The following is a 24,800-nucleotide window of genomic DNA, read 5'->3' on the forward strand; positions in this document are numbered from 1 at the left end:
TTTTATGTGTTGTTGGATTCTTTTTGCTAATATTTTGCTGAGGATTTTTGCATCTATATTTATCAAAGATATTGGCCTATAATTTTCTTTTTTGGTGGTGTCTTTGTCTACTTTTGGTATCAGGGTGATGGTGGCTTCATAGAATGTCTTTGGGAGTGTTCCCTCCTCTTCAGTCTTTTGGAAGAGTTTGAGAAGAATCAGTGTAAGTTCTTTGTATGTTTGGTAGAATTCACCTGTGAAGCCATCTGGTCCTGGACTTCCGTTTGTAGGAAGTATTTTTATTACAGATTCTATTTCACTTCTAGTGATTGATCTGTTCAAATTATCTATTCCTTATTGATTCAATTTTGGTGGTCTATATGTTTCTAGAAAGTTATCCATTTCTTCTAAGTTGTGAAATTTGTTAGCATATAATGGTTCATAGTATTTTCTTATGTTTTTGTATTTCTGCGGTATCAGTTGATATTTCTTCTTTTTCATTTCTCATTTTGTTTATTTGGGTTCTCTCTCTTTTCTTCTTGGTGAGCCTGGCTAGAGGTTTGTCAATTTTGTTTACCCTTTCAAAGAACCAGCTCTTGGTTTTGTTATTTTTTCCTTTTTTTTTTTTAATCTCTATTTTATTTATTTCCTCCCCGATCTTTATTATTTCCTTCCTTCTGCTGACTTTAGGTTTTGTTTGTTCTTCTTTTTCTAATTCTTTTAAGTGATAGTTTAGGTTGTTTACTTGAGATTTGTCTTGGTTTTTGATGAAGGCCTGTATCACTATAAACTTCCCTCTAAGAACTGCTTTTGCTGTGTCCCATAGATTTTGTATGGTTGTGTTTTCATTGTTGTTTGTCTCAAGGTATATTTTAATTTCCTTTTTGATTTCCTCATTGACCCATTGGTTTTTTAGTAGCATGTTATTCAGTCTCCAACTAATTGTTCTTTTCTCATTTCTTTTCCTGTGGTTGATCTCTAATTTCATGCCATTGTGGTCAGAGAAAATGCCTAAAATAATTTCTGTACTCTTAAATTTGTTGAGGTTAGTTTTGTGACCTAGGATGTGCTCAGCCCTAGAGAATGTTCTGTGTGCACTCAAAAAGAATGTGTATTCTGTTTTTTGTGGGGTGGTGGTGGTGTTTGTTTTTTTTTTTGGATGTAGTATCCTGAAACTATCAATTAAGTCTAACTATTGTATCATTTAGGACCTCTGTTACCTTGTTGATTGTCTGTCTGGAAAATTTGTCCATTGATGTGAGTGGGGTGTTAAAGTCTCCTACTATTGTATTCCCATCAATTTCTCCCTTTATATCTGTTAGTATTTGTTTTATGTATCAGAGGTGCTCCTATATTAGGTGCATATATGTTGATAAGTACAAAATCGTCTTCTTGTATTGATTCTTTTATCATTATGTAGTGTACTTCTTTATCTTTCTTTATAACCTTTGCTTTAAAGTCTATTTTGTCTGATATGAGTATTGCAACTCCTGCTTTCTTGTCATTTCCGTTTGCATGAAATATCTTTTACCATTCCCTCTTTCTCAATCTATGTGTATCCTTTGCCCTAAGGTGGGTCTCTTATAGGCAGCATATTGTAGACTCTTGTTTTTTCTATCCGGTCTGCCACTCTTTGTCTTTTGATTGGAGCATTCAGTCCATTGACACTTAAGGTAATTATTGATATATATATGTATTTATTGCCATTTAAAACCTTGTTTTCCAGTTGATTCTTTGTTTCTTCTTTGTTCCTTTTTCTGTTTTTCTTTTTGTGGTTTCATGATTTCCTTTTATTTTATGCTTGTGTTCTTTTTTCAGTTTTTGTGAATCTATTGTATGTTTTTCATTTGTGGTTGCCCTGTTTTCAAGTATGTTAACCCCTTCCCATATATGCTTGCTTTAGACTGGTAGTCATATAGGCTCAAACACATTTAAAAAAAACAAAAAGAATCTGCATTTTCTTACTCTCCTTCTCCACATTTTATGATTTTGATGTCCCTTTTTACATCTTCATGTTTATCCCTTTGCTGCTCCTTGTGTTTATCATTGCTTTCACAAATAGGGTTTTTTTTTTTTCTTTTTGATCTCTATACTGGCTAATTTAAGTGATTTACTTTCCAATTGTGATTTCCTCCTTCCTATTTCTTCTTGCTGCTTCTTTTCTATTTAGAGATGACCTTTCCATATTTCTTTCAGGATAGGTTTAGTATTGCTGTTTTCTTTCAATTTTTGCTTCTCTGAGAAATTATTTATTTCTCCTCCTATTCTACATGATAATCTTGCTGAGTAGAGTATTCTAGGTTGCAGATTTTTCTCTTTTAAGACTTTGAATATATTTTGTATGACCTTCTGGCCTGCAGTGTTTCTGTAGAGAAATCAGCTGATAGTCTTATGGGGGTTCCCTTGTAAAGAACTCTTGGTTTTTCTCTTGCTGCCTTTAGAATCCTCTCTTTATCTTTAACTTCTGCCATTTTTATTATAATATGTCTTGATGTAGGTCTGTTTGGCTTCATCTTCTTTGGGACCCTCTGTGCTTCCTGTATCTGGATATCTGTTTCCTTCTTTTAGTTTGGGAAATTTTCAGCCATAATTTTTTCAAATACATCTTCAATCCTCTTTTCTCTTTCTTCTCCTTCTGGAATCCCTGTTATGCATAGATTGGCCTGCTTTATATTATCCCGTAGGTCTCCTATGTTGCTTTCATTTTTTTTTTTTTTTTCATTTGGCTTTCTCTCTTCTGTTTTGATTGGGTAATTTCCATTAGTCTGTCTTCCAGGTCACTTATTCTTTCTTCTGCATTATTCATTCTGCTGTTCATTGCCTTGAGCTCAGCTTTTGTCTCAGCAAATGAATTTTCTAATTTTTATTGTCTCCTCCTTGTAGTTTCAAGTTCCTTTTTACAGTAATCTGCCTTTCTGTTGATAGCCTTTCTTAATTCCTTCAGTATTTTCATTACCTCCTTTTTGAACTCGGTGTCTATTAGACTGAGGAGGTCTTTTTCGTTGTTCCTGCAGGCAAATTTTTTTGGTCTTTTAACTGAGAGTGGTTCCTCTGCTTTTTCATTTTGCTTATATTTCTCTTACTCTGTGAGTTCAGGAGAAAAAATTATCTACTGTGGTCTTGGAGGGCTATTTATAAGCAGGAGAATCCCTGTGTAGCTTGTGTGGGTTCAGTATTTTTTTGACATGAGTGCTGTTTTTGGTTTGGATGCTTGCTGTCTGTTTCTTAGCATGTGCTGGCTGTTATCCCCTTGATCGGGGTGTGCAGGTGCACGCTCCCAGGGAGGCGGGAGCAAGAGTTGGCTCCCGGTCGCAGGTTTCTCTGCAATGGCGGCAGCAGGTCATGTGTCCCTGGGGAAGACACATGTGTGTCATGTGTCCCTGGGGAAGTTGGCCCTAGATCTTGGGACCCTAGGCGGCAGTGGTGTGTTGCACACCCCTTGGAGGTGGGGGCAGTGGTTGGCACCGGGTTGCAGGACCCTTGTCAGCGGTGGTTGGCTGTGCGCACTCCCGGGGCAGTTGGTCCCACTTCATGGGACCCTCTGCAGTGGCGGGCCATGCCAGCTCCTGGAAAGGTGAGGGCAGTGATCTGCACCCCCGCTCACAGGACCCTTGGCAGTGGCAGCAGCAATGGCAGCGTTCTGCACCTGCCTCTGGAGTCCAAGATGTCAGCCATGGCTCACGCCTGCCCCTGGAGCTCATATAGGCAGTGCCCTGCTGCCTGTGAGCATGCAGAGAAAGAAGCTCCTATGGCGGGCCCACCCTTCTCCTCTCATGCCCCCCAACAATGGTCCCTTGCCTCTGGTGGGCCCAGGCTTCTTCCCAGACTCCCTCAGTTTTGGCACCCTGCACCCTACCCCCCTCAGGCTTTGTTCACACAGCCAACCCCAGTCCTCTCCCCGGGGTCTGACCTCCAAAGCCCGAGCCTCAGTACCCAGCCCCCACCTGCCCCAGCAGGCAAGCGGACACGCGTCTCGGGCTGGGGAGTGCCGGTCAGCATCGACCTGTGCAGATCTGTCTCTGCTTTGCCCTCCACACATCTGTTGCTGTGCTCTCCTCCAAGGCTCTGAAGCTACCCCTCTGTCCCCGCCAGTGGACAGAGAGACTGAGGGGACTTCCCAGTGTGCGGAAACCTTTCCTTTTTCACAGCTCCCTCCCAGAGGTTCAGGTCCATTCCCGATTCCTTTCTCTCTCTTTTTCTTTTGCCCTGCCCAGTTACATGGAGATTCTCTTGCTCTTTTGGAAGTCTGAATTCTTCTGCCAGCATTCAGTAGATGTTCTGTGAGAGTCATTCCACACATAGATGTATTTTTGATGTATCTGTGGGGAGAAGGTGAGCTCCACGTCCTACTCCTCCGCCATGTTGATCCGGTTCCCCGAGCATTTATTTTTTAAATAGTAGTGTGCTAAGTATTATCAAAGAAAACCACAAAATCACATAAATTATAATGAAAGTTCCCAAGGGAATTTTATAGGCCATTTTTGCTATAAAAGAGCGTTCAGAGTGTAGGGAGATCATCATAAGTTGGTTGGTCAGTTTCAGTGACTAATTTTTAATTGAGGATTAAAAGGGATTCTTATTTCCCACCTCATTTGAAGGAAAATCCAGTTAGTGTGTACATAGTGAATTTTTTCCTGAATATATTTATTTCCCCTATCAATTCAGATTCTTTTGTCTATAGTAATAAATCCCAAACTCGATTTTGTTTTCTTTTTCCAGTCCTCATGTGGTACTGGGGACCTTTACATCTAAGCCTCATCTCAGATGCATCCAATTAAATTTTACTGGTGTGAGAGATATTAGAATTACACCTTGTGCCCTCATGCAGGCATATCCATACTACTAAATCCAAGCAGACAAGCTTTTTAGTAGAAATAAGTTTAAAGTCTTTCATTTTTATTCCCTACTACTACCATACCAGTTTTCCTCCTCTCCTCACCTCCCTAATAGAGTATTCTACTGAATTTCAATAACAGTAACAATTACCAGTTTTAACAGAACTTATGTATGTCCACAAATTCTGGGGAAAACACCAATTTGATGTGGCCTATCAAAAAATAAACAAACATCAATTTAAAACAAATCACTAAACTGTGTCTGTCTGTAGAAATCCTCTGTCCAGATAAAGGAAGAGGTAGGTTTCTCCTGTACATTGTTGGTAAAATGATTTAAGGAGTAAGTAGTGTTTTCAATAGGATGATGTTATAAACCTCTCCTGTGATCTCCAATTGCTTTACTTAGAAAAGAGTGTAAGTATTAAATATTTATTTCTAAACTTTCCTTTTTGTCATTCCCTTTCTGATCACCTTGTACTTTTTTTCTCTGAAGATTGAAGTAATTTCCTTTCTCTCCTTTTAATCATCTGGTTGAAAGTGTTCATTGTATAGGCTGTAACCTCTGTCTTCAGACTCATCCTGTGCATTTTCAAATGAGCTGATAAAATTTCTTCTCATTTTTAAAAAAATTACATTTTAATTATCAATTGCATTTTTCCATTTTTGTTGAGATATAATCGACATTTAACATTGTGTTAGTTTAAGGTATGCAACATAATGATTTGATATTCTTTCTGTCTTGATTTTAGAATTTTAGAGGTTATAACCTAGTCTACCCTCCTATAAATAAGACAAACTTTTTTCATACTGCCAATTTGTGTAAGTTCTGCAGTATTAAATTTTGGTCATTAGAAAGACGGACAATCTCTAACAGCTAAAGGAGTTATTAGAAATTCAGTTCATCTTTCTGTTGACCAAAACTTATTTCTAAATTCCTACCCATTGGTTTTAGTTCTGACATTGAGGGTGACACAGAATAGGTCTAATTTAGATACAGCTTTAGTAATCTCTGTGCTCTGCACTACGTATCTTACTCTCTTTTTGTATTTATGCTCATGACACTAGATTACCTTTCTTTGTCCTTTCCAGTTTGTAAATATGACTGTACTGTTTTTTGCTTTTAGCTTATGTGTACAATTCTTCTACTTTCTTGCAAATGCTTGATTACTTATATCAAAATCTCAGTGCTTGGGTGGGATTTATTTTCAGTTAGTCCATTTCATTTCCTCATCTTTGTGTTCACTCATCCCATATTCTGTTTCTCAAGTTTACCAAAAACCTTTTAGCTCTGTATATGTCAAGCAAATGACATCTGTTGCCGATCACTAGAAGTAGAAGTTCAAATTCTTTGCCCACTGCATACTGATCACCAAGGAAAACACAACACAGTCAAGCATTGGATGGAACAATGCTTTACTCATATGGAGAAGGGACAGAGCAAGATTAGCTTCAGTAGTGTCAGTCCCCCATGGTCCAGCAGTTGCCCTTCATGCACCCCTCTTGTGCCACAGAACTAAGGACCCTATTCTGTCCTCACAGGGGACAGATTTAATAGTGGGGTTGGCCAGGTGCCATATGATGCACACACTTAAGCAGAACAAAAGAACGCACATTGGGTCTAAAACGGGAGTGATATTCCCACACAAGGTGATAAACCCAGCACAGTCCATGAAGACTCTTATTACTTGATAAGGAAGTATTCCAGACCCAAGGCCTCTTCCTGTGAAGCCAAGTGTGGGTCAAAACACTGTACAGGAGACTGCCTTTCCCAACAGTCTACCCCTCACCCCTGCTCGACCACTGACATGGCAGATAAAGCATGTCAATCACCCACCCCAAACTTGAAGGCAGAATTGGGTTCACCAGGGTCCCAGAACAATCTGTTTGGATGTGGAGTGTTCATAGAGCCTTCCTGTCATTAGGAAACAGCACTTTACCAGGCCCGTTAGGAGAGCCAGACCCAGGAAGACAGTCAAGCCACCCTAGAGGGTGGTCTTCAACGTGCATTAAGCCAGCTAAAGAGGTCAAATTGTGAGTTTGGGGAGACTGTGTGTGTACAGCTGATAACCATCCCTCCTGAGCATGGATGTTCATCAGCTCAGTTTTCAGCTTCCCCAAATTGTTGACGTATACACAGTAAGAAATGCTGACAATAACACAAACACCACCTTGTTCTGCCAGCAGGTAATTGAGGGCTATTTAGTTATCCATCACCACCTTGACTAGTGAGTTCAGTGAGTCTCATTGGCTTGGATGGCTTGGGCATAGTGTTAGCTATTTCTGCTATGGTTGAGGACAGGTTGTACACCCATTTTTTTCTAGGGCCTGCATACCTATTCCCAGTATTAGAATTTGGATAGCAGAATGAAACCAGTGGTTAGTTTGTCTTCCCAGGAGGATACTGTGAGCCACTTTGTAATACATCAGCAGAAGGGGTCCTTTTCAGCCCTCTCTGCAGTTGCTGACATGGACAGTCAGCCTTAGAACTCTGAGGCAGCAATCCTTCCCCTGGAGGCAGACATTCTATTGCCCATTGGGGTCCACAGAGAAATACATAACCCTGAGGGGTGCAGGGGACACATGTCAGGGATTTTGTTCGGATAATGCTGACTAGTCCAGTTATATACAGCCTTGGCTTGCTTTTACCATGTGGCTGCAGGGAGAGAAAAGTTACATACTGGGCATCCAAGTCCAAAATGTCGGTATAGATCAGTAATAAGCATTCTTGTACAGGGTTTTTTTTCTGTCACATCATAGGAAATATTAAAGTAAGCGACTCCGGAGCCTGCCTGCTTCTGGGCCTGTATCAAATGAGTGACCCAGCTATTTGACCCATTGACAACTTGAGGAAGTTCTGAGGAGTTTTGTGTCAGCCAGGCCATTACAGTGGGAATGCGGAACAAGAAGGAATTCATTCTGTGATGACAAATCCCAGCATTGTTTAAGTTTGCCTCCTCTGACTGTGGCTGTTGTTGTAACAGACACAGCAGATGATTCTGTAGGAGTGAGAAGAGGAAAGATTAATGTTTCTACTCCTCTCCCACTTCATGAATCTTCTCAGGCCAGAGCTACTCTGGTCTACTGCTTGTGATACTAGCTGCCCTGGTATTGCAACCCAAGCCAGATGTTACCTCCTCTGTGGGCACCCAGTGCCTTTGTGGCTTGACACAAACTTTTTGGCCTCAGTTGACCAGTCTAGGGAAGGACTGCACAAACTTGACATGTCTGTTAACGTCACCCACCTGATTGAAAGGGTCAGTGTGCCCAGTACTACTAGAAGGACCCTTGCTAGCACCCTGATACTCCTTGATTTCATCTCCCGCCTTTGTGGTATCCCATAGGAGGGAGGTTCCCCAAGGTAAGTATCATATCCAGACTAGAATCAAGGGGCCCTGTCTGGGGTACAATCGTAGGCAGAACTGCAGATCACCCCAAAGACGTACACTCCAACAGGAAAAAAGAAGAATGAATGACATGTTGAGATTGTGATTTTGCAGGCACAGCCTAAGCACATGGCTGCCTAGTCCACTTCCACCACAACCAAACTCAGTATTTCCCAACGTGTGTTGCAGTGCCTGTTTTCCTTGCACTGGAGTGTTTAGTAGCCATAGTCCCTGAGAGTGTGCCCATTGTCTTGCTTGGGCAGTGAAGGATGTTCCTTGGTCAGAGTGAAGTCCCATGGGGTATCCAAAAATATGACATAAATTTTATTCAAGGACAGCTATGTTTCAGCATCCACATGCCAGACTGGAGTAGCTATACAATAGCCTGACTAGGTGTTATGGCAGTGAGGCATCATCTTTGCCTGTGGCTGGTGGTCAGGAGTTTGATGTGAACAATCTGCCAGATCCAGGTGAGTCCCAGTCCTTGGTTAATGTGTCCCAGTTCTTCTCTCTGGATGATTTGAGTATATTGACAAGAATCACAAGATTGTACTACATCCTTAGACTTCTGGGTTATCTCTTGGGCTCTGGCCCATTTTTGCATCTGAAGTAGACTCCTTTTTCCATCGATGTACCCACCAGGCAATTGTTGCAGCGCACTGGGCACAAACTTGATTGACACGAGTCCATTTATGTTTTTATTTTAAAAGTTCCTTTGCAAACACAAGCATGTGGTCCTTCACAAAAACATGCTACTAAAAAAAGAACAAAAAAAGTCAATGAAGAAATTAAAGAGGAAATCAGAAAACACCTCAAGACAAATGAAAATAAAAATACAGCTTGCCAAAATCTATGGGATGCAGAAATGCAGCTCTCAGAGGGAAGTTTATAGTGATACAGGCCTACAAGAAACAAGAAAAATCTCAAATAAACAACCTAACCTACCATCTGAAAGAGTTAGAACAAAGCCCGAAGTCATCAGGAGGAAGGAAATAATAAAGATCAGAGAGGAAATATAAAAATAGAGACCCCCCAAAAAAGACAACAGAAAAGATAAATGAAATCAAGAGCTAGTCTTTTGCAAGCATAAACAAAATTGATAAGCCTTTAGCTAGGCTCGTTAAGAAAAAAAGAGAACCCAAATAAACAAAATAAGAAAAGAAAGAGGAGAAATTACAACTGATACTCAGATATACAAAAAACTCATAAGAGAATATTATGCATGGTTATATGCCAACAAATTGGAAACCTAGAAAAAAATGGGTAAATTTCTAGAAACGTACACTTTTCCAAGACTGAATCTGGAAGAAATAATCTGAGCAGACGAGTCACTAGTAGTGAAATTGAATTAGTAATCAAAAAGCTCCCAGCAAATAAAAGTCCAAGACCCAATGGCTTCACAGGGGAATTCTACCAAACATGTAAAGAAGAGCTACTATCTATCCTCAAACTATTACAAAAAATTGAGGAACACTTCTGAATTCATTCCATGAGGCCACCATTACCCTGATACCAAAACCAGACGAAGATATTACCAAAAAAAAGAAAATTACAGACCAATATCTGATGAATATGCAGAAATTCTCAACAAAATATTAGCAAACCTAATTCAACAATATATAAACAGGATCATACACCATGATCAACTGGGATTTACTAGAAGGATGCAAGGATGGTTTAATATCCACAGATCAGTCAATGTAATACACCACATTAACAAAACGGAGACTACAACCACATCATCATTTCAATAGACATAGAAAAGGCATTCGACAGATTTCAACACCTATTCATGATAAACACTCTAATCAAAGTTGATATCAAGGAAACATATGTAAACATAATAAAGGCCATTTATGACAAACCCACAGTTGACATCATACTCAACAGTGAAAAGCTGAACGCTTTTCCTTTAAAATCAGAAACAAGAATGCTCACTCTTGCCACTTCCATTTAACATAGTATTGGAAGTCCTAGCCATGGCAATCAGAGAAGAAAAAGAAATAAAAGACATCTAAATTGGAAAGGAAGAAGTAAAACTGTCACTGTTTGCAGATAACGTGATACTATATATAGAAAACCCTAAAATGACCACCAGTATACTATTAGAAGTAATAAATGAATTAAGTAAAGTTGCAGGACACAAGATTAATATACAGGAGTCTGTTGCTTTTCTATATACTAGTAATGAACTATCAGAAAGAGAAAGCAAGAAAACAACCCCATTTAAAATTGCATCAAATGGAACAGAATAGAAAGTCCAGAGATAAACCCATGCACGTGTGGTCACCTAATCTATGACAAAGGGGGCAAGAATATAAAATGGAGAAAAGACAATCTCTTTGATAAGTGGTGCTGGGAAAACTGGACAGCTACATGTAAACGAATGAAATTAGATACTATAAATCTCTTAGACGAAAACATAGGCAGAACACTCTTCGACATAAATCACAACAACATCTTTTTCAATCCACCTCCTAAACAAATGGGACCTAATTAAACTTAAAAGCTTTTGCACAGCAAAGACTGTGCAAAACGATAAACAAGACGAAAAGACAACCCTCAGAATGGGAGAAAATATTTGCAAACAAAACAACCGACAAGGGATTAATCTCCAAAATACACAAACAGCTCATGCAGCTCAATATCCAAAAAACAACCAACCCAGTCACAAAATGGGTAGAGGATGTAAATAGACATTTCTCCAAAGAAAACATACAAATGGCTAAAAAGCACGTGAAAAGATGCTCAAAATCACTAATAGAGAAATGCAAATCAAAACTACAGTGAGGTATCACCTCACACTGGTCAGAATGGCCATCATCAAAAAATCTACAAACAATAAATGCTGGAGAGGGAGAAAAGGGAACCCTCCTACACTGTTGGTGGGAATGTAAACTGGTACCTCCACTGTGGAGAACAGTATGGAGGTTCCTTAAAAAACTAAAAATAGAGCTACCATATGACCCAGCAATCCCACTCCTGGGCATATATCCAGAGAAAACCATAATTTGAAAAGATACATTCACCACAGTGTTCATTGCAGCACTATTTACAGTAACCAGGATATAGAAGCAACCTAAATGTCCATCAACAGAGGAATGGATAAAGAAGATGTGGTATATATATATATGTGTGTGTGTGTGTGTGTGTGTGTGTATATACACACACACACACACACACACACAATGGAATATTACTCAGGCATAAAAAAGAACAAAATAATGCCATTTGCAGCAACATGGATGGACCTAGAGATTGCCATACTGAATGAAGTAAGTCAGACAGAGAAAGACAAGTATCATATGATATCATTTATATGTGGACTCTAAAAAAGGGTACAAACAAACTTATCTACAAAACAGAAATAAAGTTACAGATGTAGAAAATAAGTTTATGATTACCGGGGGTAAGTGGGGGAGGGATAAATTGGAAGACTGGGATTGATATATACACACTACTATATATAAAATAGATAACTAATAATGACCTACTGTATAGCACAGGGAACTATACTCAATACTCTATAACAGACTATATGGGAAAAGAATCTAAAAAAAGAGTGGATATATGTTTATGTATAACTGATTCACTTTGTTCTACACCTAAAACTAACACAACATTGTAAATCAACTGTACTCGAATAAAAACTTTTTTAAATTGCATCAAAAAGAATAAGATACCTAGGAATAAGCTTAAGCAAGATGGAAGACCTGTACTCTGAAAACTATAAAACATTGATGACAATAACTGAAGATGATACAAAAAAATGAAAAGATATCCCTTGTTCTTGGATTGGAAGAATTAATATTGTTTAAATGGCTATACTACCCAAAACAGTCTTCAGATTGCAGTCCCTATCAAAATACCCATGACATTTATCACATAACTAGAACAAATAATCCTAAAACATATATGGAATCACAGAAGACCCTGAATAGCCAAAGCAATCTTTAGAAAAAAGAACAAAGCTGGAGGTATCATGCTTCATGACTTCAGACTACACTACAAAGCTACAGTAATCAATACAGTATAGTACTAGTACAAAACCAGACACATAGTTCAATGGAACAGAATAGAGAGCCCAAAAATAAGCCCATGCACATATAGTCAGTCTTCAACAAAGGAGGCAAGACTGTACAGTGGAGAAGATAACACTCTCTTCAATAAGTGGTTTGGGAAAACTGGACAGCTACATGTAAAAGAATGAAATTAGAACATTTTTTCACACCATATACAAAAATAAACTCAAAATGGATTAAAGACCCAAGTGTAAGACCTGAAACCATAAAACTCCTAGATGAAAACACAGGCAGGACACTCTTTGACATAAATTGTAGCAGTATTTTTTTGGATCTGTCTCCTAAGGCAAAGGAAACAAAAGCAAAAATAAACAAATGGGACCTAATTAAACTTAAAATCTTTTGCAAATCTTTTAAGCAAAGGAAACCATCAACAAAATGAAAAGACAACCTACTGAATGGGAGAAAATATTTGCAAATGATATGGCAGATAAGGGGTTAATATCCAAAATATATAAACAGCTCATACAGCTCAATATCAAAAAACCAAGCAGCCTGATTTTAAAATGGGCAGAAGACCTGAATATACATTTTTCCAAAGAAAGCATACAGATGGCAAACAAGCACATGAAAGGATGCTCAACATTGCTAATCACCATAGAAATGCAAATCAAAACCACAGTGAGATATCACTTCATGCCTGTCAAAATGGATGTCATCAAAAATACCACAAGTAACAAATGTTGTCCAGGATGTGGAGAAAATGAAACCCTTATACACTGTTGGTGGGAATGTAAATTGGTACAGCCACTATGAAAAACGGTATGGAGGTTTCTCAAAAAACTAAAAATAGAACTACCATGTGATGTAGCAATTCTACTCCTAGTTTTATGTCCAAAGAAAACGAAAACACTAATTTGAAAAGATACGTGCATTCCAGTGTTTGTAACAGCATTATCTGCAGTAGCCAAGATATGGAAGAAACCTAAGTGTTCATCAACAGATGAATGGATAAAGAAGATTTGGTATATATACATTGTATGTGTGTGTGTGTGTATATATATGTGTGTATATATATATATATACACACACACACACACACACACACACACATACATACATACATACATACATACATACATACAATGGAAGATTACTCAACCACATAATAGAATGAAATTTTGCCATTTGCAACAACATGGATGGACTTGGAGGGTATTATGCTTAGTGAAATAAGTCAGACAGAGAAAGACAAATTCTGCATTTTCACCTTATATGTTATATCTAAAAAATGAAATGAATGAATATAACAAAACAAACAGACTTACAGATATAGGGAACAAACTAGTGGTTACCTGTGGGGAGGGCCAGGATAGGGGTAGGGATTAAGAGGTACAAACTACTATGTATAAAATAAGTAAGCTATAAGGATGTACTGTACAACATAGGAAATATAGCCAATATTTTATAACTTTAAATGGTGGGTAAATCTATAAAATACTGAGTATGTTGTACACCTGAAAGTAATAATTATAAACCAACTTAACGTCAATAAAAATTTAAAAATAAAAAAAAGGTCCTTTGCCATGAGTATCTACATAAGTGACATATGTTTTTTTCTTCCCAGGGAGCAAGCTGCTGCCACAGTTCTTTTCCCTATATGGGGGATCCATTAATAGTCCAGTCTTTTAGTTGCCATTTGCCTGACCAGATGGCTAAGTCATTGGCAACAGCCCATTTGTTGGTGAAAAATGTATCAAGGAATGGTAGTAGAGGTGGCCTGCACTGCCATTACCACAGTGCAGAGCTTGACCTATTAGAATGCCCACACCTGATAGTCAAAAGATGGCCATTTACTGGTTCAGATGGTAGCTGCAACCCAGCAGACCTCATCTGCCTTTAGTTTCACAGAGCTGTCAGTAAACCATGCCATAATGTCACCTTTGAATCTTGGGCCTTAGGAATTGCACCTGCTGTGCCTAGGGCCTGGACTTTATCTGGATTTATAGTCAAATTGGTACTAATCATTCTGTCAGTGACTAAGTGCAGCACTGTAGCCACCATGAAATTAGCATTGTAGCCATGTCGTTAATATAAGGGATGAATAAAACTTCTGTAGTACTTGAGCTTATTGAAGATCAAGCCCTGCCCTCTGGTAGCATATTACAGAAGAATTTAGGTATCCCTGCAGGAGTACAGTAAAAGTATATTGTAGGCTGTTCAGTGAGAACAAAAATTGGTCATGACCTCATTCTTCAGAGGGATCGAGTAGAAGGCATTAGCCAGATCAGTCAACAGCATACTTGTTTTCCATATGGGTTGCACTGTCTCAGTGATGGTGATAATATCAGAAACTGCTAGGGCAAAAGCTGAAACTTCTACATTTATCCTTTGGTAATCTGTCAACCTCCAAACTCTGGAGGCCTTCCTTACTGGCCTGATTGGGCTGCTTGTATTGTCTCGAATTAACAGAGCGATGTCCTTTTCCCCACCGTAGATACAGTATTTTTGTTGAACAACGCACCATGATTTGGCCAGCTCTGGAGCAGGCTAGGAATGCAGCTGGCCCATTAAGCTTGAATTTGTCCTTGTTGTGGTACGTACCGCTTGAGGCAATGGTGGTTTTCAGTACCGTACACAGCCAAAATGTTAATGCCTATTACGTATTCAATAGTAGGAACCAGGATCATCAGTACCTGAAATGGTCCAAAGAATCTCATCCACAAATACATGTGGACTTGTCTTCCATGGGTAACTACATTCTTCCCAGACCTACTATTTTAATTCTGCCTCTATGGGGACCTGTCATTTGGGCACCAGTATCCAAAGGCCCCATAAAAGTTTAGCTCCCCTCTCCCCTTTTCCCTTCTATCTTGACAGGGGCATAGGGCCTCTGGTCCCCAACGGGGACCCAGAGATCTTGGCCCCATCCCTAACTGTGTTATTCAGCCCTAGATAGTTAAAGTCTGCAGTGCCCCTTCATCAAACAGATGCACCAACCAGGCAATGTGAGACTCCCCTGGCTCCTGTTCATATCCGTCCTTCAGTTTCCATATTTCACTTTCGAAGAAGGACTTCATTTCAACACTTTTGTTTTCAGCAGTGCCATAGGTGGTTTTGCATTGAGTGAAACAGGTTTTATCTGAGGCCTGTAAGCCACCTGGATCAGGTAAAATTTCCTGCATGGGACCCCTTTACTTCTCTGAGACATCATTTGTGACCCTTAAGACACCTTGAGAGTTGGGGGGCGTGAAATGGGAGCGCAAATGTGACCAAGAGCCCAGATTATTGTTTCCCTACACTTTTTAGGACCCATTTCACATTTCCACCCTCATGCATTGCACCAGCTTTTCCCTGTTAACAGAGAGATTATCAATATCCCTATTTATCCCCATATGGCCAGAGGGAGGCCAGCACATCAGTCAGTTCATCACCACCACCCCACCCCCAGAGCCAGCTGCCTAGCCCTTTCATTCTACGATGCCATGGTGTTTTTTGTTGGCTACTGTATCTCTTGGTAAGGGAGTGTTCCAAGGCTAAGGCCTATTCTTATGGAGCCAAGTGGAGGTCTAAAGACTACATGAACAAGACTCTCTTTCCTAATAGTACATAACAATGTCCCTCTCAAGACTTCTCTTCTTACCAAATGAAAAAGGGGGGGGAGGTGTTAAAAGGAAACTTTTGAAGGTGATGAGTATGTTTATTGCCTTGATTATAATAGTACCATGCATGTATGAATATGTCCAAATGCATCAAACAAACGTGAAGTTTTTTGCATGTCAAATATGTCTCAGTTAAATTGTCAAAACATAACAACAAAGACTATCTTCTCTGTACTCCCTTCACCCTACCACATAAAAAAAAAAATCTGCTCCTTGACAGGCCACCTGAATTTGGTTCATTTATTCCCATTGTGGTGTTAACATTATACATAGGCATTTTAATAACAATCAGCATTTTCTCCTAGAAGCATGAAAATTGTCCCTTTAAAATACAACTCATTATGAAATGATGCCATTATGCTACACAATACTTTTTATAGCTCTTAACATTTTTTTCAAAAATAATTTTGCAAAAATGCTGATAGATTAGTGTCTCTGACAAATATGCCCAGCTCCCTCCCTCAACAAATTATTTTATTTTTCTGTGTTTCTTTTTTGTTTGTTTTCTTATTTTTATATTATATAGTTATTCATTCAAAAAATATTTATTGAGCAGCAGCTATGGGTTAGGCACTGTTAAATAGCATTCAGATCTGAATAAGATTTTGTGTAATAGCAAAACAACAAAACATTTATGTTTTGTAGTAGAAATACCTTCAGAGTATAGTAGAGCCCCCAAATAGAGAAATTAACAAAAATACAAGTGATTTTTCATCTAAGTTATTGCTAGACATTATTATTAAGTTATTTAATTAAGTCCCTGTAATGTACCAAGATTTGGTACATTAAAGAACCAAGATTTGGGAGGAGAAGTAGTTGATTGGGAGGCATCGTTGGACAAGGTGTAGATAAAACTCGACTGATGTCTTTGTTCTACCTATAATTTGCTGTGTGAACTTGAATGGATAGAGTAATTTCATCTTTTCTGGCCTTGTTTTTAAATTTAGAGTTACAGTAAGGAAACTTCTTACATGCTGTCTTACATCTGGGGTTATGATTTTACTTTGGGTCAGCTGTCTTTAGTCTTTTGCTTATCTGTTGTTGATCTCTTGTGATTATAGATACATATTACATAATACTTTTGTTGGCTTTCCACATCTTGCCTCCAGGAAGACCATATCTTGTGAGTCATCTCCATAGATCCCCATGGGCTGCTCTTCAACATTGCTGCCCATTATAATTATTATGCCCACCTTGCATCTACTAGTTAGTTGATGCTACTTTCTTTCTGCTGTTCTGTGATCTCATCATCTTCATTGTACTGGAAGCCGAATTCTGTTTGAGTATCTCCTAGTGCCAGCTCTAGCCTACAGAATACAGCTGTTATGGAGTTTCTCAGCAATGCCTGTGCCCCCATCACCAGTCTTTTCTTTATTGCCTTGGTAAACAATATTCTCTGGGCCCTCCTGAGGAACATACTCAACTAGTAGGTCTTCTGAGTTTATACAACAGATCCTTTATGGCATACTTTACTGTGTTTTAAATGCCTTTCTTCACAGTCTGCCACAACGATTCTCGGATCTCTTATTTCATTAATATGCAACGTTGCTTTTTCCAGGAGTCATCCAGCAATGCGTTAGGCCATTTCCATGGGCCTTAAATCCTGAGACAAGGGAGAGTGCCCTATATCCAAAAACTCTCTCGTATCCTGTTTGATATTCCCATTTCCAGTCCAGTACCTTCAGCAGACACTCTCTTGGTTCTTACTGGTTCAAGTTGGCCCATTCCTGCAGCACCTATAGCATATAATCCTTCTCCTCCTTTAGCAGACCCAGTACTTCCCCATTTGGGCTATGCTGAAATTTGACCTTAGCTTGGAGCTACAAGGGAAGGTTAGTATAGAGCATGAGGAGGGCTACTAGCATTGTCCTTAAGGTACTTGCTTCGCTTGAGGTTTCCATATATTCGAGGGGAGGGGTGGGTGGAGGAGGCATGCTATCCTCTAACATGAAACTTATTTGCAGACCCACAAGTTCATGGGAAACTTGGAGTTGAAGGTTATCAGCTGCATCCACCAGTTATTCTTTGAAATTGCACTTCTTTCCTATATGGCCCTGATTTTGGCGTAGACTTGCCTGGGATGCAAAGTCCCTTAAAATTGAGTTCTGGGTCTGGTCTTCAATATATTCAGCTCTTTATCTGCAGGAGATAAGGATCTCATTAAATGTTGCCAGTTGTTGATTTAAACTGGTGATTAATTAGCCTGTCATTTTCTCTGTTTAGCATCTCAGTGACAGCCATAGTCCTTAGTCCATAGTCCTTATAGTTATTAATTACCCTCATCCCTCAAATGCTTGGCATGTTGTACAAGCTAAGTGCACATCTCCATTCACCCGCAAGTGAATTAGCAAATGGCTGCTATTCTGTGTCAGAGACTATCGTTAACTTCACTTACAACCAGAAATTGAGTCCTTCCTCATAGTAGTCCTTCCTTCAAGTGATCCAACCTCAGAATCCCATCATTGAGGTCTGCTTCTTAGGACTACTCTTGGTACCAACTGTTCAGGTCACATTCCTTAGAAGCCCAGCCTTAGTCAGAGATTTTTGTGCTAGTGATACATTGAAGTTTGTATTCTCCTGAGAAGCCTCTAAGAAAGTGAGGAATATAGGATTAAGCAGGAGACACACTAACAGAAATGTGGTTTCAGAAGAAATTTTGTCTGAGCATCGTCTCAGAAGGAATTTTGAAAAATAAATTGCACCTCAGAGGTTGTACTGTCCTGAGGCAAGGAGGGTGGGCTCTTTTACCCTCCTATATCATTCCCCACTGGCTATGAGCCTCATCCTGAAGGAGGGAAAGGGTGTGGACAGGAGAGGCAAGGTAGAGCATAGGAATCTTTGTACCAGGTGGTTCTTTTCAGCCATGGTCAATTCTCCAGAGAAAGATGCAGGTAAGCGCCATTAGCTGTCAATACAGGAAGAAGCAGGAAGATTAGCCTTGTATATTAGGATTTGGACATCTGGGCGGGGCCTCAACAGCATCTACCAGAGGTACCTCCTATGTGCTAGAGACTTTACCAGCAAGCATTATCTCATTCAGTGGTGTGCTCGAGCTACCTTGAATCAGCTTTCAAGAGAGTGATTATGCACATCCATTCACTTATATGAGTTCAGTATCATTGGTAGCTTGAAATTGGCCATGGAGGGAGTAATCACATCACAGAAATCTGCAAGTGCAACAATTCAGGGCCCCGTCCCCCAGAGCTAGTTGTTAAAACTTTTACCAGCATTCAAATTTTATAACAACCTTATGAAGTCAGTATCATATTTTATAAATGAGAAAACTGAGTATCAGCGTGATTAATATACTTGTCATCTCTCATGTAGCTACTAAGCTATAGAATTGGAAATCTAGCTTTGTCTGGTTCCAAAACTTGGACTCCTACTGTTACAACATGTTGCTTTTTTTTTTTTTTTTTTTTTTGGCTGCCCCGGGTCTTCATTGGGGCATGCGGGAATCTTTAGTTGGGGCATGTGGACTCTTAGTTGCGGCATGCAGGCTTCTTAGTTGCGGCATGCGGACTCCTAGTTGCAGCATAGAGCCTTCTTAGTTGCAGCACGTGGACTCAGTCCCAGCATGCGAACTCTTAGTTGTGGCATGTGGGATATAGTTCCCTGACCAAGGATCGAACCCAGGCCCCCTGCATTGGGAACGTGGAGTCTTACCCACTGGACCACAGAGAAGTCCCCAGCATGTTGCTTTTTGAACACAGAAACTTCGTTCTCTTTTTAATCATTTGAGAGTTGGCTAAATTTCTAGATGACCCGGAATGCACTTTGATCACCAACACCTTCTACTCCAAGTTAATGATTTTATTATATTTCCCTAGTAAATAGCAGCCCCAGGACACATCACTCTATCATTTTGCCTCTGTTTTTAAACATTCTTCCCTTTATCATGTTTTCTTAACTGCTCTTTCTGGAAAGTAAAAGGTATCCAGTAAATATTTGTGAAATGAATAAATGATGACCCTTTAATATGAAATTAGATTTTTCTACAGGAAGGACAAATTAACATACCCTTCTTTAATTAAAATCATAGGTCAGAAATTCTCTCGAAGTGCCACAGTATAATGTGGGAGGTATTTCATGTTGAACCAGAGTTGATACACATTTGAAAAAGGTGTAGCTTACTCTCAAGTAACTAAGGAATTTTTAATGCATTTTTAATTAAATGTAAGTGCAAATAGAATTGCTTGGTTCCACCTTATGTTGAATTACAATATGAAGTAAATTGAATGATTAAGCTGAAAATGACTTTAGTCTTCATATAGACTTGAAAATCTTTTCAACTTTTATGGCGTAGAATTGACTGCTTCTGTTGTGTTTTTGTTTGTATTTCTGAAGCAAGGAGAAGTCAGGCTGAAGTGTTTGAAAGCTCTACAAAGTCTGTATACCAATAGAGAATTATTCCCCAAATTGGAGCTATTCACTAACCGATTCAAGGTAAGATGCTTAGCGTATTTTCTTTTTCACTTTAAAAATGCTCGTTTTAGCTAGTTTAGCAAATGGCATTACCATAACAAGTGTTTAGGTCATATTCTTCACTGCATATTCTTTAAATGAACCTGTATTAAATAGATGAATCTCTGCTTTACAAAAGATATTACCAACATGAGTTCTTATTCATTACCTTCAATAGAAGGCTCACCTGCTTAAAATAAGATTTTTTTCATAGACAGCTTTTTTATAGTTATATTAATTTTGCAAGGTAAGGTTTGTCTCTGTTAGAGAATGCCAGTTGATGAAAAAAATTTTATATTATAAACATTTATGACACCTCCTGGTGTGTGCATAGGACTATGACAATATGGTTTCAATAGTTAAGCTTTCCATTTAACCTAATCATCATTAGACTAATCTATCATTAGTCTTCCATGAACTCCCCCAAAGACATTACCTCAGATCTGTCTCCATTTACTTTCTGTTCATGGTTGGTTTGATGTATAACTTTTCTTCAGGATCGCATTGTATCAATGACACTTGATAAGGAATATGATGTTGCTGTGGAAGCTATTCGATTGGTTACTCTGATACTTCAGTAAGTATAATATTTTAATTTAATCTGCTAATATATTAATGTTTTTTCCCAGCATTATTGATGTACTTCGCATATATAACCCTAATATATATTCTTACCACTTTAGGTTTTACTTTCACATTTTAAGGTTAGGTTTGAAACAAAATGTTTTGTTTTCTCTTTGTTTTTTATTTTGAATATTGTCTATTTTCTTTACATAAAAGTTCTTTTATGCAGTATCAGAGAAGTAACATACTTCTGTCTAAAGAGAGAGAAGGCTTCAAAGGGATAGGTTTTTCAAATAGGCTTCTTTGGAATGGTATAGAAGTAGGAGAAAGGAAATAAGGCATTAAATTGTGTCATTAATATGATAGAGATTTTAAAATAGGAATAGTTAGTTTCATCTATAGAGCTTTGACTAAAAACTAGGAAGAATCTATGTGAGAGAATGCAAGTGCCGGCAAAGTCATTACAAATCCTCCCCTCCCCGCTTTGTGAGGCTATATCTGTCATACACCAAACATCATGTATGCCAGGGTCTGTTGTTGTTTTGATCTCTTTTTACCTCTTTTTGCTCTATTACCATATTCTTTGTTATTGTGGCTTTATACTCTAGTATATGTTGTATGTTATAAATATGGCCTCTTAGTGGTTTGTTCCTTCTTCTTTGCCTTTCTTTTAAAAATCCACTTAGCTACTTGTGGATTTGTTTTTTCTTCTTTATGAATTTTTAAAGTACTTTTGTCTAATTCCTCAGAAACTTTGGTTGGGAGTTTAAATATTAGAACTCCATTTAGGGACTTCCCTGGCGGTCCAGTGGTTAAGACTCCATGCTTCCATTGCAGGGGACACGGGTTCGATCCCTGGTTGGGGCCCCTAAGATCCCATAGGCTGCATAGCATGGCCAAAACAAAGAACTGCATTTAATTTTATGAAAAATTTAGGAGAGAATGGAATTTTTTACAATTATGTATTGTTTATACATAAAAATGATGTATTGCTTTATTTAGATCTCATTAGGTCTTTTATATAAGGTTTAAATTTTTTCCTAGAGGTATTGTACATTATTTACTAGGTTAATTCTTAAATACTGTATGTTTTTATTGTTTTATTGTTATTTGATTAGTATTTAGTGTTAAAAATATTTTCTACTTAGTTATTCCTAAGGCAAGGAAACATTTAATTTTTATGTTGGTCTTTTATGTGCAGCTTATTAGAACTTTTATCCATGTTGATGGTTTGATTGTATTGAATTTACTACGTAGATTATTATATGATCTGCAAACAATTTCAGTTCTGTCTTCTCCTTTTCTAACCTTAAAACTTTTGTTTCATTCTCTTGTCTACTTCCATTAGCCAGGACTTTGAACACTATGGAAGTATCACTGATAGTGGATTTTTTTGTTCTTGTTCTAGGAAGGCATCTAAAGTTATTTCTGAGATAGGTTTTTGATATGATAGAAGTTCTTTTGTATTCTCAGTTTTCTGGGATTTTCCTTTCATACATTGTTGAGCCTGAATAAAATTGGTAGATTTGTCTAATGGTGATTTACACCCATGCATTTCTAGAATAAATCCTGTTTGAACATGACATATTTGTTTTCATTGTATTTTGTTTAAATGCAATGTTACATTTAACATCCTATTTAGGATTTTCACATCTGTGTTATGTGTAAATTTGACATAATTTTTTTGTTCCTTACCCAACTTTGAAATCAAGATATATACTGTTTGTAAAATATCTTCAGTAGTTTCTCACCCTTTTTCTGTTCTGAAATAAATTTGCTATGACAGATTAATTCCTCCTTGAAATTCTGAGAGAATTCTTTTGTTAAAGCCATGTCAGTTTTAAGTTTCTTTTGAGAGAAAGGTCTTTGATTACCATTTCTACTTCTTCAGTGGTTATCTATCTAAGTTAACCTTTATTTCCTCTTGTAATAATTTTGGCTTTTCATATGATTTTTATAGTATATCAGTTTTATCACAGTTTTCAACTTTATTATTTGATAGCTTATGATATTTTTATTCATAAAACTATTATTTCTTTTGTTATTTACATCGTTCATTTTATTTGTATCCTCTTGATCAGTCATGGCAGAGGTTTGTCCATCCTACTGTTCTTTTCAAAGAACTAGCTTCTTTTAGCTATTTCTTTCTTGTTTTTGAACAATCGTATTTAAAGTAACAAATATACCTTTAAGTACTACTTTACTAGTCTCCTAAAAATTTGGACATAGAATATTTTCATAGACAATCAATGATAAGTATTTTGATTACCTTTATGATTTTCAGTTTAAATCAAAATTATTCAGTAGTAATTTTTGTTCTCCCTAGATCGGATTGTTTAAAGCTGATCTTTCTATTTTATTGTATTATTTGAGAATGTGTTCTGAGTACTTTGGTCAATTTTCTGAATTTTCTAAGTATGTTTAGAAACAATACGTATCTGTGTTGTGTATATAGTTATTTATATTCATTACTTTGAATTTATTTAGAGTCATTCAAATTATCTATACCTTTGCTTATTTTTGTCTACTTTTTCAGAAGGATGTGTTAAAGTCTTGAACTACTATTGTTCACTTGTCTTTCCTTTTCGGTTGTTGCTTGGTATACTTCAGAGTATATAGATCAGTACCTCTCTATTCATGATTTGTACATCTTCTGATAATATTCACTTTATCCTTACATCTCATTCTTCCTTGTCATTTATGAAGAATTTTTTCCTTTTCAAATTCTATTTTAAATTATTATGCCCCCTAGTTATAGTTTACTTGTAAATTTCACAAGCTTATCAATGTCTTTCCCTTGAACAAAAAATACCCACATTGCAACCACTTGTATTTTTCATCGGAATTGTCTAGAGTTTAAAATCTATTGTTAAGGATTACTTTTTTGGGTTTTTTTGCTTCCTTTTTTTTATTTAGTTTCAGTAATTGCTCATTTAGACAGGAGTAAACTTTGCTTTGATAGTACTTCTTCCCTTACTTCCAAGGAAGAGTAATTCTCTCATAGACTCCTCCAGTATTGTCTTTTCAGGCTAGTTTACTTCCTTAAAGAGTATTTTCAAACCATCTAAGACCTTGTTTGGCTAAAAAAAATCATACTTTCATCATGAATTTAGAAAATGGTTTGGCTAGTTTCAAAAGTCTATTTTTAAGGTTTTTTTCTATGTTTTCATTGGAGGAAATAAGGGCAAAACGTGTCTTATATAAAAGTATAGTTATGGCCCTCCAGCTGTGTCAGATGACCTAATAATTCATTAGGTATATTGGTCCTTTTATGGATTCCTCAGAGAGCTCTCCCTTTTGCAGAAGAGGGAGATGTCATCCTGGAACCCGCAGAAGTCCTTAGGATGGACCTCCAAGTGAGGGTCCTTGGCTTCCCACAGGAAGGAATTCCAGAGCGAACCATAGTAAAGGGAAAGCAAGTTTATTTAGAGAGATACACATTCCATAGGCAGAATGAGGCCTGTCTCAGAAGGCAAGAGCGGCTCCAGGGCACAGGGTCTTCTGGGAAGGTGAGCTCTGCCCAGGGGCATGGGGTCATAGGTTTTTATGGGTTAAGTAATTTCATAGGCTGAGTGGGAGGAATATTCTTGCTATTTTGGTGAAGGGTGGGGATTTCCCAAGAATTGGACCACTGCCTACTTTTTGACCTTTTATGGTCCTCCTCGGAACTGTCATGGTGTAAGAGGGAGTGATTTTTAGTATTTCAATGAAGGTATAATTAGCTAAAGGTCAGTGACCCAACCGTTCTCAAAGCCACCTTGGTTTGAGCTGGTTCTAGCCTATCTTAGCATCCCAACAGCTGCTCCCCTTCTTCATTATCTAGCATTTTGTGTCCTGTCCCTTTCCCTCCTGTCTCATCCCCACTCTAGGTATTTATGACAATGGGAAGTT

The 24,800-nt window shown here is 38.0% G+C and overlaps 1 protein-coding gene across 1 annotated transcript in view; it reads left to right on the plus strand.

The window, feature by feature from the left end:
- STAG1 (STAG1 cohesin complex component) overlaps window positions 1-24,800 on the plus strand; it is a 423,041-nt gene that overhangs the window by 302,752 nt on the left and 95,489 nt on the right. The window contains exons 11-12 of the mRNA XM_030873418.2: window positions 20,229-20,327; window positions 20,843-20,922. Coding sequence (XP_030729278.1) covers window positions 20,229-20,327; window positions 20,843-20,922 — 179 coding nt within the window. The remainder of the gene's footprint in view (window positions 1-20,228; window positions 20,328-20,842; window positions 20,923-24,800) is intronic.

This window comes from Globicephala melas, chromosome 4 (genome assembly GCF_963455315.2).
Source record: "Globicephala melas chromosome 4, mGloMel1.2, whole genome shotgun sequence".
NCBI lineage: Eukaryota > Metazoa > Chordata > Mammalia > Artiodactyla > Delphinidae > Globicephala > Globicephala melas.